This window comes from Coregonus clupeaformis, chromosome 30 (assembly GCF_020615455.1).
Source record: "Coregonus clupeaformis isolate EN_2021a chromosome 30, ASM2061545v1, whole genome shotgun sequence".
NCBI lineage: Eukaryota > Metazoa > Chordata > Actinopteri > Salmoniformes > Salmonidae > Coregonus > Coregonus clupeaformis.
Window position 1 is genome coordinate 28,080,256 of NC_059221.1, and position 17,520 is coordinate 28,097,775.

Here is a 17,520-nt window from a genome sequence, read left to right on the forward strand (position 1 = left end):
CCCACTTAAAAAGATGAGAGAGGCCTGTAATTTTCATCATAGGTACACGTCAACTATGACAGACAAATTGAGAAGAAAAAATCCAGAAAATCACATTGTAGGATTTTTAATGAATTTATTTGCAAATTGTGGTGGAAAATAAGTATTTGGTCACCTACAAACAAGCAAGATTTCTGGCTCTCACAGACCTGTAACTTCTTCTTTAAGAGGCTCCTCTGTCCTCCACTTGTTACCTGTATTAATGGCACCTGTTTGAACTTGTTATCAGTATAAAAGACACCTGTCCACAACCTCAAACAGTCACACTCCAAACTCCACTATGGCCAAGACCAAAGAGCTGTCAAAGGACACCAGAAACAAAATTGTAGACCTACACCAGGCTGGGAAGACTGAATCTGCAATAGGTAAGCAGCTTGGTTTGAAGAAATCAACTGTGGGAGCAATTATTAGGAAATGGAAGACATACAAGACCACTGATAATCTCCCTCGATCTGGGGGCTCCACGCAAGATCTCACCCCGTGGGGTCAAAATGATCACAAGAACGGTGAGCAAAAATCCCAGAACCACACCTAGTGAATGACCTGCAGAGAGCTGGGACCAAAGTAACAAAGCCTACCATCAGTAACACACTACGCCGCCAGGGACTCAAATCCTGCAGTGCCAGACGTGTCCCCCTGCTTAAGCCAGTACATGTCCAGGCCCGTCTGAAGTTTGCTAGAGTGCATTTTGATGATCCAGAAGAGGATTGGGAGAATGTCATATGGTCAGATGAAACCAAAATATAACTTTTTGGTAAAAAATCAACTCGTCGTGTTTGGAGGACAAAGAATGCTGAGTTGCATCCAAAGAACACCATACCTACTGTGAAGCATGGGGGTGGAAACATCATGCTTTGGGGCTGTTTTTCTGCAAAGGAACCAGGACGACTGATCCGTGTAAAGGAAAGAATGAATGGGGCCATGTATCGTGAGATTTTGAGTGAAAACCTCCTTCCATCAGCAAGGGCATTGAAGATAATAATAATAAAATAATATGCCATTTAGCAGACGCTTTTATCCAAAGCGACTTACAGTCATGCGTGCATACATTTTTTTTTTTTGTGTATGGGTGGTCCCGGGGATCGAACCCACTACCTTGGCGTTACAAGCGCCGTGCTCTACCAGCTGAGCTACAGAGGACCACAAGATGAAACGTGGCTGGGTCTTTCAGCATGACAATGATCCCAAACACACCGCCCGGGCAACGAAGGAGTGGCTTCGTAAGAAGCATTTCAAGGTCCTGGAGTGGCCTAGCCAGTCTCCAGATCTCAACCCCATAGAAAATCTTTGGAGGGAGTTGAAAGTCCGTGTTGCCCAGCGACAGCCCCAAAACATCACTGCTCTAGAGGAGATCTGCATGGAGGAATGGGCCAAAATACCAGCAACAGTGTGTGAAAACCTTGTGAAGACTTACAGAAAACATTTGACCTGTGTCATTGCCAACAAAGGGTATATAACAAAGTATTGAGAAACTTTTGTTATTGACCAAATACTTATTTTCCACCATAATTTGCAAATAAATTCATAAAAAATCCTACAATGTGATTTTCTGGAATTTTTTTTCTCATTTTGTCTGTCATAGTTGACGTGTACCTATGATGAAAATTACAGGCCTCTCTCATCTTTTTAAGTGGGAGAACTTACACAATTGGTGGCTGACTAAATACTTTTCCCCACTGTATATAAAAAGTCCCACAGTTGACAGTGCATGTCAGAGCAAAAACCAAGCCATGAGGTCAAAGGAATTGTCCTTAGAGCTCCGAGACAGGATTGTGTCAAGGCACAGATCTGGGGAAGGGTACCAAAACATTTCTGCAGCATTGAAGGTCCTCAAGAACACAGTGACCTCCATCATTCTTAAATGGAAGAAGTTTGGAACCACCAAGACTATTCCTAGAGCTGGCCGCCCGGACAAACGGAGCAATCGGGGGAGAAGGGCATTGGACAGGGAGGTGACCAAGAACCCAATGGTCACTCTGACAGAACTCCATAGTTCCTCTGTGGAGATGGGAGAACCTTCCAGAAGGACAACCATCTCTGCAGCAATCCACCAATCAGGGCTTTATGGTAGTGGCAAGACGGAAGCCACTCCTCAGTAAAAGGCACGACAGCCCGCTTGGAGTCTGTCGAAAGGCACCTAAAGGACTCAGACCACGAGAAACAAGATTCTCTGGTCTGATGAAACCAAGATTGAACTCTTTGGCCTGAATGCAAAGCGTCACGTCTGGAGGAAATCTGGCACCATCCCTACTGTGAAGCACGGCGGTGGCAGCATCATGCTGTGGGGATGTTTTTCAGCGGCAGGGAGACTAGGCAGGATCGAGGGAAAGATGAACGGGGCAAAGTACAGAGATTTCCTTGATGATAACCTGCTCCAGAGCGCTCAGGACCTCAGACTGGGGTGAAGGTTCACCTTCCAACAGGACAACTACCCTAAGCACACAGCTAACACAACACAGGAGTGGCTTCGGGACAAGTCTACGAATGTCCTTGAGTGGCCCAGCCAGAGCCCGGACTTGAACTCGATCGATCATCTCTGGACAGACCTGAAAATAGCTGTGCAGCGATTCTCCCCATCCAACCTGACAGAGCTTGAGAGGATCTGAAGAGAAGAATGGGAGAAACTCCCCAAATACAGGTGTGCTAAGCTCGTAGCATCATACCCAAGAAAACTTGAGGCTGTAATCACTGCCAAAGGTGCTTCAACAAAGTACTGAGTAAAGGGACTGAATACTTATATAAATATGATATTTCAGTTTTTGCTAAAATTTCTAAAAACCTGTTTTTACTTTGTCATTATGGGGTATTGTGTGTAGAATGATGAGGGGAGAAAAAACCGATTTAATCCATTTTAGCATAAGGTTGTAAAGTAACAAAATGTGGAATAAGTGAAGTGGTCTGAATACTCACCGAATGCACTAGGTTCAGGAGTAGAAATGTGCTTAACAAGTCACATAATAAGTTGCATGGACTCACTATGTGTGCACTAATTGTGTTTAACATGATTTTTGAATGACTACCTTTTCTCAGTCGAGCAATGAATTTCAAAACTCAGATTCAACCACAAAGACCAGGGAGGTTTTCCAATGCCTCGCAAAGAAGGACATCTATTGGTAGATAGGTAAAAAAATGAAAACGACATTGAATTTCCCTTTGAGCATGGTGTATCAATACACCCAGTCACTACAAAAATACAGACATACTTCCTAACTCAGCTGCCAGCGAGGAAGAAAACCGCTCAGGGATTTCAACAAGAGGCCAATGGTGACTTTAAAACAGTTACAGAGTTTAATGGCTGTGATAGGAGAAAACTGAGGACGGATGAACAACATTGTAGTTACTCCACAATAATAACCTAATTGACAGTGAAAATAAGGACATCCTGTTTGCAACAAGGCAGTAAAGTAATACTGCAAAAACTGTGGCAAAGCAATTCACTTTTTGTCCTGAATACAAAGTGTTATGTTTGGGGCAAACCCAACACAACACATTAATGAGTACCACTCTCCATATTTTCAAGCATAGTGGTGGCGGCTGCATCCTGTTATGGGTATGCTTTGAATCGTTAAGGACTGGGTAGTTTTTCAGGATAAAAAAGAAACCGAAAGGAGCTAAGCACAGACATAATCTTAGAGGAAAACCTAGTTCAGTCTGCTTTCCACCAGACACTGGTAGATTAATTCAACTTTCAGTAGGACAATAACCTAAAACACAAGGCCAAATCTACACCGGAGTTGCTTACTAAGAAGACAGTGAATGTTCCTGAGTGGCCGAGTTACAATTTTGACTTAAATCTACTTGGAAATCTATAGCAAGACCTGAAAATGGTTGTCTAGCAATGATCAACAACCAATTTGAGAGAGCTCGAAGAATTGTATAAAGAATAAATGGGCAAATGCTGCACAATCCAGGTGTGGAAAGCTCTTAATCGCTACCAAAGGTGCTTCTACAAAGTGTGAATACTTGTGTAAATTAGATATATTTATTTCATTTTCACTAAATTAGCAGAACATTTCTAAAAACATGTTTTCACTTTGTCATTATAGGGTATTGCGTGTAGATGGGTGAGGGGGGAAAAAACAATTTGATCCATTTTGAATACAGGCTGTATCAACAATGTGGAATAAATCAAGGGGTATGAATACTTTCTGAAGGCATTGTATATATACTGTGGTAGCGCTGTGGTGACTACCGTACCTGTGTGTCCAGCCAGCTCACGGCTGACACGCACGTTCCCCTCGCGTGTCTTGAGGTTGTAGATGGAGCAGATGTTGTCCAGGCCTCCACAGGCCACGTAGTTCCCAGATGGTGCATAAGCGCACGTCATAACCCAGGAGGAGCGCAGTGGGATGGCGTGGACCTGAGGGAAACCAGGTGGACGAGGGAGCATGGAGTTAGAGAGGGAGCATGGCTCCGGGTCTGATTGATTCCCGCATGGACAACATTTACTGGGTAGCCAAGCTTATATCATGCACTATATGACCAAAAGTATGTGGACACCTGCTCGAACATCTCATTCCAAAATCATTGGCATTAATATGGAGTTGGTCCCCCCTTTGCTGCTATAATAGCCGTCACTTTTTTATTCTTTATTTCATTTCACCTTTATTTAACCAGGTAAGCCAGTTGAGAACAAGTTCTCATTTACAACTGCGACCTGGCCAAGATAAAGCAAGGCAGTGCGATAAAAACAACAGAGTTACATATGGAATAAACAAAAAGTACAGTCAATAACACAATAGAAAATCTATATACAGTGTGTGCAAATGTAGTAAGTTATGGAGGTAAGGCAATAAATAGGCCATAATGCAAAATAATTACAATTTAGTATTAACACTGGAGTGATAGATGTGCAGAAGATGATGTGCAAATAGAGATACTGGGGTGCAAATGAGCAAAATAAATAATGTAAATAACAATATGGGGATGAGGTAGTTGGGTGGGCTAATTACAGATGGGCTGTGTTCGGTGCAGTGATCGGTAAGCTGCTCTAACAACTGATGCTTAAAGTTAGTGAAGGAGATAAGTGTCTCCAGCTTCAGAGATTTTTGCAGTTCGTTCCAGTCATTTGCAGCAGAGAACTGGAAGGAATGGCGGCCAAAGGAGGTGTTGGCTTTGGGGATGACCAGTGAAATATACCTGCTGGAACGCATACTACAGGTGGGTGTTGCTATGGTGACCAATGAGCTAAGATAAGGCAGGGATTTGCCTTTGACAAAACGGATGGCACTGTGATAGACTACATCCAATTTGCTGAGTAGTGTTGGAAGCTATTTTGTAAATGACATCCCCGAAGTCAAGGATCGGTAGGATAGTCAGTTTTACGAGGGCATGTTTAGCAGCATGAGTGAAGGAGGCTTTGTTGCGAAATAGGAAGCCGATTCTAGATTTAACTTTGGATTGGAGATGCTTAATGCGAGTCTGGAAGGAGAGTTTACCGTCTAACCAGACACCTAGGTATTTGTAGTTGTCCACATATTCTAAGTCAGACCCGCCGAGAGTAGTGATTCTAGTCGGGCGTGCGGGTGCAAGCAGCGTTCGATTGAAGAGCATGCATTTAGTTTTACTAGCGTTTAAGAGCAGTTGGAGGCCACGGAAGGAGTGTTGTATGGCATTGAAGCTCGTTTGGAGGTTTGTTAACACAGTATCCAATGAAGGGCCAAATGTATACAAAATGGTGTCGTCTGCATAGAGGTGGATCTGAGAGTCACCAGCAGCAAGAGCGACATCATTGATATACACAGAGAATAGAGTCGGCCCGAGAATTGAACCTTGTGGCACCCCCATAGAGACTGCCAGAGGTCTAGACAACAGGCCCTCCGATTTGACACATTGAACTCTATCTGAGAAGTAGTTGGTGAACCAGGCGAGGCAGTCGTTGGTGAACCAGGCGAGGCAGTCATTTGAGAAACCAAGGCTATTTAGTCTGCCAATAAGAATGCGGTGATTGACAGAGTCAAAAGCCTTGGCCAGGTCGATGAAGACGGCTGCACAGTACTGTCTTTTATCGATCGCGGTAATTATATCGTTTAGGACCTTGAGCGTGGCTGAGGTGCACCCATGACCAGCTCGGAAACCAGATTGCATAGCGGAGAAGGTACGGTGGGATTCGAAATGGTCAGTGATCTGTTTGTTAACTTGGCTTTCAAATACTTTCAAATGGCAGGGCAGGATGGTTATAGGTCTGTAACAGCTTGGATCTAGAGTGTCACCCCCTTTGAAGAGGGGGATGACCGCGGCAGCTTTCCAATCTCTGGGGATCTCAGACGATACGAAAGAGAGGTTGAACAGACTAGTAATAGGGGTTGCGACAATTTCGGCGGCTAATTTTAGAAAGGGTCCAGATTGTCTAGCCAAGCTGATTTGTAGGGGTCCAGATTTGGGGAAGGCCCTTTCCTGTTTCAGCACGACAATGCCCCCATGCACAAAGCGAGGTCCATACAGAAATGGTTTGTCGAGATCGGTGTAGAAGAACCTGACTGGCCTGCACAGAGCCCTGACCTTAACCCCATCGAACACCTTTGGGATGAACTGGGAAGGCGTTCCACTAGATGTTGGAACATTGCTGCAGGGACTGATGTTGGGCAATTAGACCTGGCTCGCAGTTGCCGTACCAATTATAAAAAAAAAAAAATTATACACCTGTCAGCCATGGGTGTAGCTGAAATAGCCGAATTCACTAATTTGAAGGGGTGTCCACATACTTTTGTATATATAGTGTATGTCACATATACTGGATATCCTATGTCACAGTCATGAAACAACAAATGGTGGAGAATATTTGTAGTCTATTCTTTTGTCTTTAGGTTAAAAAGAAACTGTGTACAAAAATTATTTCAAATGTGAAAGCTTCCTTTTGATTATTTGATAAAAGATGTGGCCAGGCTTACCTTGTTTGTGGTGTAGCTATCCCAAATAATGAGTTTACCATCCTGGGAGGCACTGACTAAAAGCCTATGGGGCAAAAGGAGAGCAATGATTAAACCAGTGACAAAGGAAATCTTAAGAGCACTCATATTATAGGGCACCTGAATGACAGATATCCACACTCCACAAATCCAAACAAAACATGTTAAGTTTGGAACTGTTAATAATAACAGTCATGTCAAGCAGAACACACGCACACACACACATACACACAAATGACTGGTTCCCCTATGAACATATGGTGGAACAATGTTTTGCATTTTAGGGGCGGTGTGGTTTCTAGGGGCCTTTATGGCCGGGGAGCATCTTGCCGCTATCTGGGCGAATCAAATCAGCCCCCGATGCACAGAGGTGGCTGGTTGGGGCACATTGGCTCCCTCTGGACCTGCTCAGCTTTTGCAAATCCTACCTACCCAAGACACACGCTAATTAACACATGCTAAAACACACACACGCCAATACACACACACAACCGTTCAAAAGTTGGGGGTCACTTAGAAATGTCCTTGTTTTCGAAAGAAAAGAAAAAAATGTGTCCATTAAAATAACATCAAATTGATTAGAAATACAGTGTAGACATTGTTAATGTTGTAAATGGCTATTGTAGCTGGAAACGGCTGATTTTTAATGGAATATCTACCTAGGTGTACAGAGGCCCATTATCAGCAACCATCAGTCCTGTGTTCCAATGGCACGTTGTGTTTGCTAATCCAAGTTTTTCATTTTAAAAGGCTAATTGATCATTAGAAAACCCTTTTGCAATTATGTTAGCACAGCTGAAAACTGTTGTGCTGATTAAAGAAGCAATAAAACTGGCCTTCTTGAGACTAGTTGAGTATCTGGAGCATCAGCAATTGTGGGTTCGATTACAGAATCAAAATGGCCAGAAACAATTAACTTTCTTCTGAAACGCGTCAGTCTATTCTTTTTCTGAGAAATGAAGGCTATTCCATGCAAGAAATTGCCAAGAAACTGAAGCTCTCGTACAACGCTGTGTACTACTACCTTCACAGAACCGTGCAAACTGGCTCTAACCAGAATAGAAAGAGGAGTGTGAGGCCCCGGTGCACAACTGAGCAAGAGGACAAATACATTAGAGTGTCTAGTTTGAGAAACAGACGCCCCACAGGTCCTCAACTGGCAGCTTCATTAAATAGTACCCGCAAAACACCAGTCTCAACGTCAACAGTGAAGAGGTGACTCCGGGATGCTGACCTTCTAGGCAGAGTTGCAAAGAAAAAGCCATATCTCAGACTGGCCAATAAAAATAAAATATTAAGATGGCCAAAAGAACACAGACACTGGACAGAAGAAGATTGGAGAAAAAAAAGTGTTATGGACAGACAAATCGAAGTTTGAGGTGTTCGGATCACAAAGAAGAACATTTGTGACGCAGACCAAATGAAAATTTGGTGGAGGCAATGTGATGGTCTGGGGGTGCTTTGGTGGTGGTAAAGTGGGAGATTTGTACAGGGTAAAAGGGATCTTAAGAGATCTTGAAGAAGGAAGGCTATCACGCCATTTTGCAACACCATGCCATACACTGTGGACGGCGCTTGATTGGAGCCAATTTCCTCCTACAACAGGACAATGACCCAAAGCACAGCTCCAAACTATGCAATAACTATTTAGGGAAGAAGCAGTCAGCTGGTAGTCTGTCTATAATGGAGTGGCCAGCACGGTCACCGGATCTCAACCCTATTGAGCTGTTGTGGGAGCAGCTTGACCGTATGGTATGTAAGAAGTGCCCATCAAGCCAACCCAACTTGTGGGAGGTGCTTCAGGAAGCATGGGGTGAAATCTATTCAGATTACCTCATCAAATTGACAACTAGAATGCCAAAGGTCTGCAAGGCTGTAATTGCTGCAAATGGAGGATTCTTTAACGAAAGCAAAGTTTGAAGGACACAATTATTATTTATATTAAACATAATTATTTCTAACCTTATCAATGACTACATTTCCTATGCATTTTGCTATATTTCCTAGTCAAACTCATTTCATGTATGTTTTCATGAAAAACAAGGACATTTCTAAGTGACCCCAAACTTTTGAATGGTAGTGCATACACACACACACACACACACACCACTGTACTCTACAACATCCCCATCATCCCTATCATAATAGCAATTCATGGTAACTTTGTAAACAATTCATTTAGACCCAGCGTTTATTTGAAACCAGCATTTATTTACTGAAATCTGAGCTGTTGCCTGGCTATTAAATAAATGGACAGGCAGCTATTTGAGACTCTGCATTTAATTGAAGTTATACGGTGTATAAATGTATTAACATCTATATTGTGGGTGTGGTGGGTGTCAAACTGCAAGATGCTTAAAAAACGGGAAAGCTGCTAGCTTTAGTTCTGACAGTGATTAGACTCACACACTTCCTGTCTCTGTGGTTTGAAATCATGTGCTGTTGGTTGAGGCTGATGAATGATGAAACACAGAGGGATTTCTCTGAGGCAAACACCTTAGGTAACAGTAACACAGCTTTGTGAGCCTCAGGTACACTTGCCTTACAACTCCTGCACACTAAACTGTTGACTGCTTGAAATGGAGTGTCAAAGTAGCACGTTTGGAGAAAAAAAAACTATGGAAATGTCTAAAATAATTAAACCAGGCTCGTGTGGATTTATTTTCGCTTTTGGGAGGGTTGGGAAAAATACACTTTAGTAGAACGTTGACTTTGAACCAAGGTGAGTATGTCACTGTCCACTCTGTTTCACCAGAGAGTGAGTAAGATGCTTAACAGAGGTTGCAGCGCATTATCTGACTTTTCAAACACGCCTGCAATAAAGCAGGAGTGGAATTAATTAACTATCCCTCTTCTGCTAGCTTAGCTCCACTCCATTCACTTGTATTTACTGATTACACATTGGCATTTGGATTATTTCTGCTTTTCCATTAGGCTACCGCACCTCAACGTGAATGGAGGCTTTCCAAGTGACTGTTGAGGCCTTGTTGTGAATGAAAAACAACCGGAGATGGAATCAGAGATGTACCTTGTTGACGGCGTTCGACAAACACTAAATATTGTCTGCTGCGTTGCACAACCCGAAAGGCAGCAGTTAAAACTCACGCTGTCCAAGATAATACTGGTAGTAAGTAACTGGAAATGATGTGGCAGAGATGGATTGGATTGTGGATCTAGTTGAGGGTCATCATTGAGTGGGGTGGGTGAGAGACTGGGACACTCTCTTTAGAAGGCGTTCCTCTTGACTAAGTCTATGGTCTACAAACCTGGGCTCGTATTCATAAACCGTACAGAGTAGGAGTGCTGATTTTGGATCGGTTTAGCCTTTTTAGACATTTACATTTACATTTTAGTCATTTAGCAGACGCTTTTATCCAGAGCGACTTACAGTTATTGAGTGCATACATATTTATTTTTTCATACTGGTCCTCCGTGGGAAATGAACCCACAACCCTGGCGTTGTAAACGCCATGCTCTACCGACTGAGCTACAAGGGACTACCAATGAAAATGATTACATACAGTGGCTTGCGAAAGTATTCACCCCCTTGGCATTTTTCCTATTTTGTTTCATTTACATTTTACATTTACATTTTAGTCATTTAGCAGACGCTCTTATCCAGAGCGACTTACAGGAGCAATTAGGGTTAAGTGCCTTGCTCAAGGGCACAGACAGATTTTTCACCTAGTCGGCTTGGGGATTAGAACCAGCGACCTTTCGGTTACTGGCACAATGCTCTTAACCACTAAGCTACCTGCCGCCTTACAACCTGGAATTAAAATGGATTTTTTGGGTGTTTGTATCATTTGATTTACACAACAGGCCTACCACTTTGAAGATGCAAAACATTTATTGTGAAACCAACAAGAAATAAGACCAAAAAAATGAAAACTTGAGCGTGCATAACTATTCACCCCCCCAAAGTCAATACTTTGTAGAGCCACCTTATGCAGCAATTACAGCTGCGAGTCTCTTGGGGTATGTCTCTATAAGCTTGGCACATCTAGCCACTGGGATTTTTGCCCATTCTTCAAGGCAAAAATGCTCTAGCTCCTTCAAGTTGGATAGGCTCCGCTGGTGTACAGCAATCGTTAAGTCATACCACAGATCCTCAATTGGATTGAGGTCTGGGCTTTGACTAAGCCATTCCAATACATTTAAATGTTTCCCCTTAAACCACTCGTGTTGCTTTAGCAGTATGCTTAGGGTCATTGTCCTGCTGGAAGGTGAACCTCCGTCCCAGTTTCAAATCTCTGGAAGACAAACAGGTTTCCCTCAAGAATTTCCCTGTATTTAGCGCCATCCATCATTCCTTCAATTCTGACCAGTTTCCCAGTCCCTGCCGATGGAAAAACATCCCACAGCATGATGCTGCCACCACCATGCTTCACTGTGGGGGATGGTGTTCTCAGGGTGATGAGAGGTGTTGGGTTTGCGCCAGACATAGCATTTTCCTTGATGGCCAGAAAGCTCAATTTTAGTCTCATCTGACCAGAGTACCTTCTTCCATATGTTTGGGGAGTCTCCCACATGCCTTTAGGCGAACACCAAACGTGTTTGCTTATTTTTTTCTTTAAGCAATGGCTTTTTTCTGGCCACTCTTCCGTAAAGCCCAGCTCTGTGGAGTGTACAGCTTAAAGTGGTCCTGTGGACAGACACTCCAATCTCCGCTGTGGAGCTTTGCAGCTTCTTCAGGGTTATCTTTGGTCTCTTTGTTGCCTCTCTAATTAATGCCCTCCTTGCCTGGTCCGTGAGTTTTGGTGGGCGGCCCTCTCTTGGCAGGTTTGTTGTGGTACCATATTCTTTCAATTTTTTCATAATGGATTTAATGGTGCTCCGTGGGATGTTCAAATTTGGGATATTTTCTTATAACCCAACCCTGATCTGAACTTCTCCACAACTTTGTCCCTGACCTGTTTGGAGAGCTCCTTGGTCTTCATGGTGCCGCTTGCTTGGTGGTGCCCCTTGCTTAGTGGTGTTGCAGACTCTGGGGCCTTTCAGAACAGGTGTATATATACTGAGATTATGTGACACTTAGATTGCACACAGGTGGACTTTATTTAACTAATTATGTGACTTCTGAAGGTAATTGGTTGCACCAGATCTTATTTAGGGGCTTTATAGCAAAGGGGGTGAATACATATGCACGCAGAACCTTTCTGTTATTTATTTTTCTAGAATTTCTTTTAACAAGTTATTTCTTTAATTTCACTTCACCAATTTGTACTATTTTGTGTATGTCCATTACATGAAATCCAAATAAAAATCAAGTTAAATTACTGGTTGTAATGCAACAAAATAGGAAAAACGCCAAGGGGGATGAATGCTTTTGCAAGGCACTGTACAAAGAAAACGATTACATAGACAAGGGGGACCTGATCAGCACTCCCACTGACAAACACATTGGGCACGAATAAGACAGGAAATGTACGCCTTTCCTATGCACTTCTCAGTAGTTGGTATTCAGACTTACCTTTTGCAGGTGCGTAACAGGCTTTGCAGGTGTGGTTACCTTGCGCATGCTGAATAAATGTAATTAAACCTCTGAAAACCCTCCCACTTGCTGGCCAACAACATTTCACTTGGAGTTTGCATTCAATAGGGTTTTCAGTACATGTATCTTAAAGGAAAACTCCACCCAAAAACTATATTTTGGTATTTGTTTCATTAGTCCATTGTTGACATTGTCCAAAATGTTTTTGCTTGTCAGCACTCAAGTTTTCAAGATACTACAGTTGAAGTCGGAAGTTTACATACACTTAGGTTGGAGTCATTAAAACTCGTTTTTCAACCACTCCACACATTTCTTGTTAACAAACTATAGTTTTGGCAAGTCAGTTAGGGCATCTACTTTGTGCATGACACAAGTGATTTTTCCAACAATTGTTTACAGACAGATTATTTCACTTATAATTCACTGTATCACAATTCCAGTGGGTCAGAAGTTTACTTACACTAAGTTGACTGTGCCTTTAAACAGCTTGGAAAATTCCAGAAAATGTCATGGCTTTAGAAGCTTCTGATAGGCTAATTGACATAATTTCAGTCAATTGGAGGTGTACCCGTGGATGTAATTCAAGGACAACCTTCAAACTCCGTGCCTCTTTGCTTGACATCATGGGAAAATGAAAAGAAATCAGCCAAAAATTGTAGACCTCCACAAGTCTGGTTCATCCTTGGGAGCAATTTCCAAACGCCTGAAGGTACCACGTTCATCTGGACAAACAATAGTACGCAAGTATAAACACCATGGGACCACGCAGCCATCATACAGCTCAGGAAGGAGACGCGTTCTGTCTCCTAGAGATGAATGTACTTTGGTGCAATCCCAGAACAACAGCAAAAGGACCTTGTGAAGATGCTGGAGGAAACCGGTAGAAAAGTATCTATATCCACAGTAAAACGAGTCCTATATTGACAACCTGAAAGGCCGCTCAGCAAGGAAGAAGCCACTACTCCAAAACCGCCATAAAAAAGCCAGACTACGGTTTGCGTCTGCACATGGGGACAAAGATCGTACTTTTTAGAGAAATGTCCTCTGGTCTGATTAAACAAAAATAGAACTGTTTGGCCATAATGACTATCGTTATGTTTGGAGGAAAAAGGGGGAGCTTGCAAGCTGAAGAACACCATCCCAACCGTGAAGGACGGGGTTGGCAGCATCATGCTGTGGGGGTGCTTTGCTGCAGGAGGGACTGGTGCACTTCACAAAAGAGATGGCATCATGAGGAAGGAAAATTATGTGGATATATTGAAGCAACATCTCAAGACATCAGTCAGGAAGTTAAAGCTTGGTCGCAAATGGGTCTTCCAAATGGACAATGACCCCAAGCATACTTCCAAAGTTGTGGCAAATTGGCTTAAGGACAACAAAGTCAAGGTATTGGAGTGGCCATCACAAAGCCCTGACCTCAATCCTATAGAAAATGTGTGGGCAGAACTGAAAAAGCGTGTGTGAGCAAGGAGGCCTACAAACCTGACTCAGTTACACCAGCTCTGTCAGGAGGAATGGGCCAAAATTCACCCAACTTATTGTGGGAAGCTTGTGGAAGGCTACCGAAACATTTGACCCAAGTTAAACAATTTAAAGGCAATGCTACCAAATACTAATTGAGTGTATGTAAACTTCTGACACACTGGGAATGTGATGAAATAAATAAAAGCTGAAATAAATCAATCACTCTACTATTATTCTGACATTTCACATTCTTAAAATAAAGTGGTGATCCTAACTGACCTAAAACAGGGACATTTTACTAGGATTAAATGTCAAGAATTGTGAAAAACTGAGTTGAAATGTATTTGGCTAAGGTGTATGTAAACTTCCGACTTCAACTGTATATCGTGATATTTAACTTCCAAAATACAGAAATCATCCATGTATGATGCAAAATGCATAATACGGGGATGATTTCTGTATTTTGAAAGTTACATATTACTTCTTACTAGTAATACATTTATTGTTTTAGAAACATTACAAAGCATGCTCATCCATGTTTTTTTTGTGTTTTGTTGGTATCATTTTAGAGGGGGAAAATATTTTGCCTGGCAAATTATTATTATGATTTTTTTATCTACCTGCCACTGTGGCTGGTGGACCAAAAAGTACATTTTATGCCCTGCCTAATATGATCCACTATTGTTAGCGACCCTCAGGAACAACTACACGGACGTCACAGAGGAAAGAAAGGTAAACGGAATGGAGACTACAAATTGAAGGAAACTAACACTAAAGTGACAGTTATAAATGTATGTGGGTATTACTGACGGTGGCTCCCGATAGGCCTATTAGTCATGTTGATATGATTTTCAGTTTGCTTCCATATGACTGGTTTCACATTCATCTACAGGGACCATAAGGTAAAATCATCTAAAACAATTGCTATGTGTACTTACAATGCTCTTCTAACAGACTACTTACTTAGCTAGCTCTTATCAATTTATAAATTACAGTGCATGGAGATTCTATCGGAAAAACGAAAGTAGATGTTTTAAATTTGGAACCGCAGGTTCACGCAACCTTATTCATGGTTTTCTCACGCGTAAAGGTGGTAGAACTATTAGGGCATTAAGTCATGGTCAGATTACGGCGTATCTGTAGACACCTCCACCCACAACGAATAGCAGGTGAATAAGCATGCTATTCTCATGCTTAAGTTCAAGGTCAGAATACGCTTAGAGAGAAAAGTGCATAAAAAGGGAATTACACTCCATTCACGCTTAACTCAGGTCCGAATTCCCCCCTTTATGAACTGGGTCAATTAAAGGAGAGCCACCGGGCAGGGGCTATAAATAGCAGAGGGAGGGGGACACACAGACCCTGTGCAGAAATAACACCCAACGCCGGGTCAATACTTCTCTTCATTATGCCGTCTCTTTGGAAAGCTGCACTTCGCTACAGGTAGACGAATTAGATTCTTTAACCCCCCAAAGCAAAGACAATAAACATTAGGGCTGGCACAATTACGTATAACCGACGGTCTGAAAATAAACTAAGTCATAACCGTAAATAAATTATATATATTTTTGTTGTTGTGTGGAACGAACAGCCGACTGAATATGGGACGGCTGGGCATTTGTGCGATTGAGTCAGTTTCGGCCATAAGAAGGACTCTTAACGTGAAGAAACTTTGCTTTGTTGCTCCTTGCTGAAACAAGCAAACAAGTCTTCGGTTGCCTAGGCAATGCCCCTCACAATGCAGCAGCAGCACACAAAACTAGAATGAATAGAACTGGCTTGGAACCTCTAACCCAGGCAATTTGACTGGTAAACTCATGGGTACACTAGCAATGGCTGCATGGTATTGTGATGCAATAAGTTTCATGGTAAAGTAGAATGTTCATTTCAATGATGTTAACTGATGTGGATCATGCAGTGGAATGTATTTTATGTAATGTCAGTTGAGTTGAATCAACAAATCACAGCACATATTTTACTTCTTGCTTTGCTCCTATGGGTACACTCGCAATGGCCGCCAGTCCAACCATTATGCCACCATTGACTTGAATGAGGATGCCCATTCTATTCATTCTATTTCTATGGCAGCACATGCAGTCAGGAGCGGAGGAGAGGAGAAAATGTGCGTACATTTGTATTCGTTTGCTATTCAAACTGTTATTACGGTGAATTACCGTCCTCCTAATACACATGAAATGGAGGGGGTGACGGTGGGGGACTAATTATTCAAATAATTATTCTGTTGCATCATTGTGAACTCACTGGTTAAGAACGGTCTATTCTTTTAATTGGGGTGGAGCGATAAAAATGAATCGGCGCAACAAAGCGAGATGACAAAGCAGTTTGGTTTGGTGAGTGTGGGGTGTGGCGTCTCTGTGGAGTGAAGCGGCACACCTGCGGTAGTGTAATTAGTTGGCTGGTTACCGAGTTGAGAGCTGCTGGACTGGGGGCTCCTGGGATGCCCCCCTATGCTCAGGAACACGGGAGTCACCAGCACTGACTGACACTCAGGGAAGAGCAGCCAGCAACACCACTAACAAAGGACGACTCCATTTTGAATGTTTTCCCTACCCGCATATCCCACCCCTTACACACACAAACAACGATACCGGCACACACACAGTACATACACATGCGACACAAACACATAAGCGTGCCTGTACAGTACGCACACAAAAACACTTGAGTTAACTATTTTCCACAAACACACACCATAACAAAGGTTCTACTCGGGAGATGTTTGTTTTTTGGTGAGGGAGCCATCTTGGAATCTCTTTATACAGGAAAACTGCACAAGACAACTGGGGGGAGGGGGATATTTAATTATTTAGTTAATGACAGAAAGTGGCTAAATAAGATTACCTTGAGTCAGTGCCCCAGTGCATGGCATAGATTTTAGCCAGATGCCCCCTCAGTGTTCGTCTAGTGCGCATCTGAATTCGGCCAATGGGGTCGATGTTTGCTGTGATCTGAAAGGAAGGGGGGGGAACGATCAATGACCATGACACAATAGGCTGTGTATCTGCATTAGAAATGGGGATGCCCTTTACTTGGTTCTCTTCTGTGAAACCATTGTCTTTCCTTATCAGCTCCCATGATGTTGCATTTATAGAAGTACAGAGAGTGGGTGCTGCTGCTTCCAGGATTTGTTGGCTGGGTGACACAGAGCCTAGCGAGAGCAGCCTCCATTCTAGTGAGCCATCTCTGCTGCTAGTTAAGCACAGCCTTTGAGCTGTGGACTCATTGAACCCCAGTGCATCTCTCTCACCTATTACAGTTTAACCATTACTAAGCTTTGACAACACGTTTAACATGACCTGTCAACTGTATCCTGAATAACGAGGGAGACTTTAATAGTGGTTCCCCATCCCTCCCATCCTCGTGTCTGAACTGCACTCTATGGGATCTGTTTGTGTTTCAACTGAGAGTGGTGTAAGGGGTCTTACCTGAGACAGGGTAGCATCCGCACACGCTTTCCTGGCATCCTGGAGGTAACAAACAAAAAAAAAAGGTTAATTTCATTTTCACATAAGCTTTTGATAACGTGACAATATCTCAGAATTCCACCTCAATTAATTGAAGCGTTGAGCCAATAGTTTCAGCCATCACAGTGAT

The 17,520-nt window shown here is 42.7% G+C and overlaps 1 protein-coding gene across 3 annotated transcripts in view; it reads right to left on the reverse strand.

Annotated features, from left to right (window-relative positions):
• The window catches only part of LOC121545580 (guanine nucleotide-binding protein G(I)/G(S)/G(T) subunit beta-1), an 81,106-nt gene that overhangs the window by 15,504 nt on the left and 48,082 nt on the right, over window positions 1–17,520 (reverse strand). For all 3 annotated transcript variants that reach the window (XM_041856228.2, XM_041856229.1, XM_041856230.1), the window contains exons 3-6: window positions 17,352–17,390; window positions 16,768–16,874; window positions 6,930–6,993; window positions 4,237–4,399 (exon numbers count right to left, since the gene is read on the reverse strand). In XM_041856228.2, the coding sequence (XP_041712162.1) occupies window positions 4,237–4,399; window positions 6,930–6,993; window positions 16,768–16,874; window positions 17,352–17,390 (373 nt within the window). The remainder of the gene's footprint in view (window positions 1–4,236; window positions 4,400–6,929; window positions 6,994–16,767; window positions 16,875–17,351; window positions 17,391–17,520) is intronic.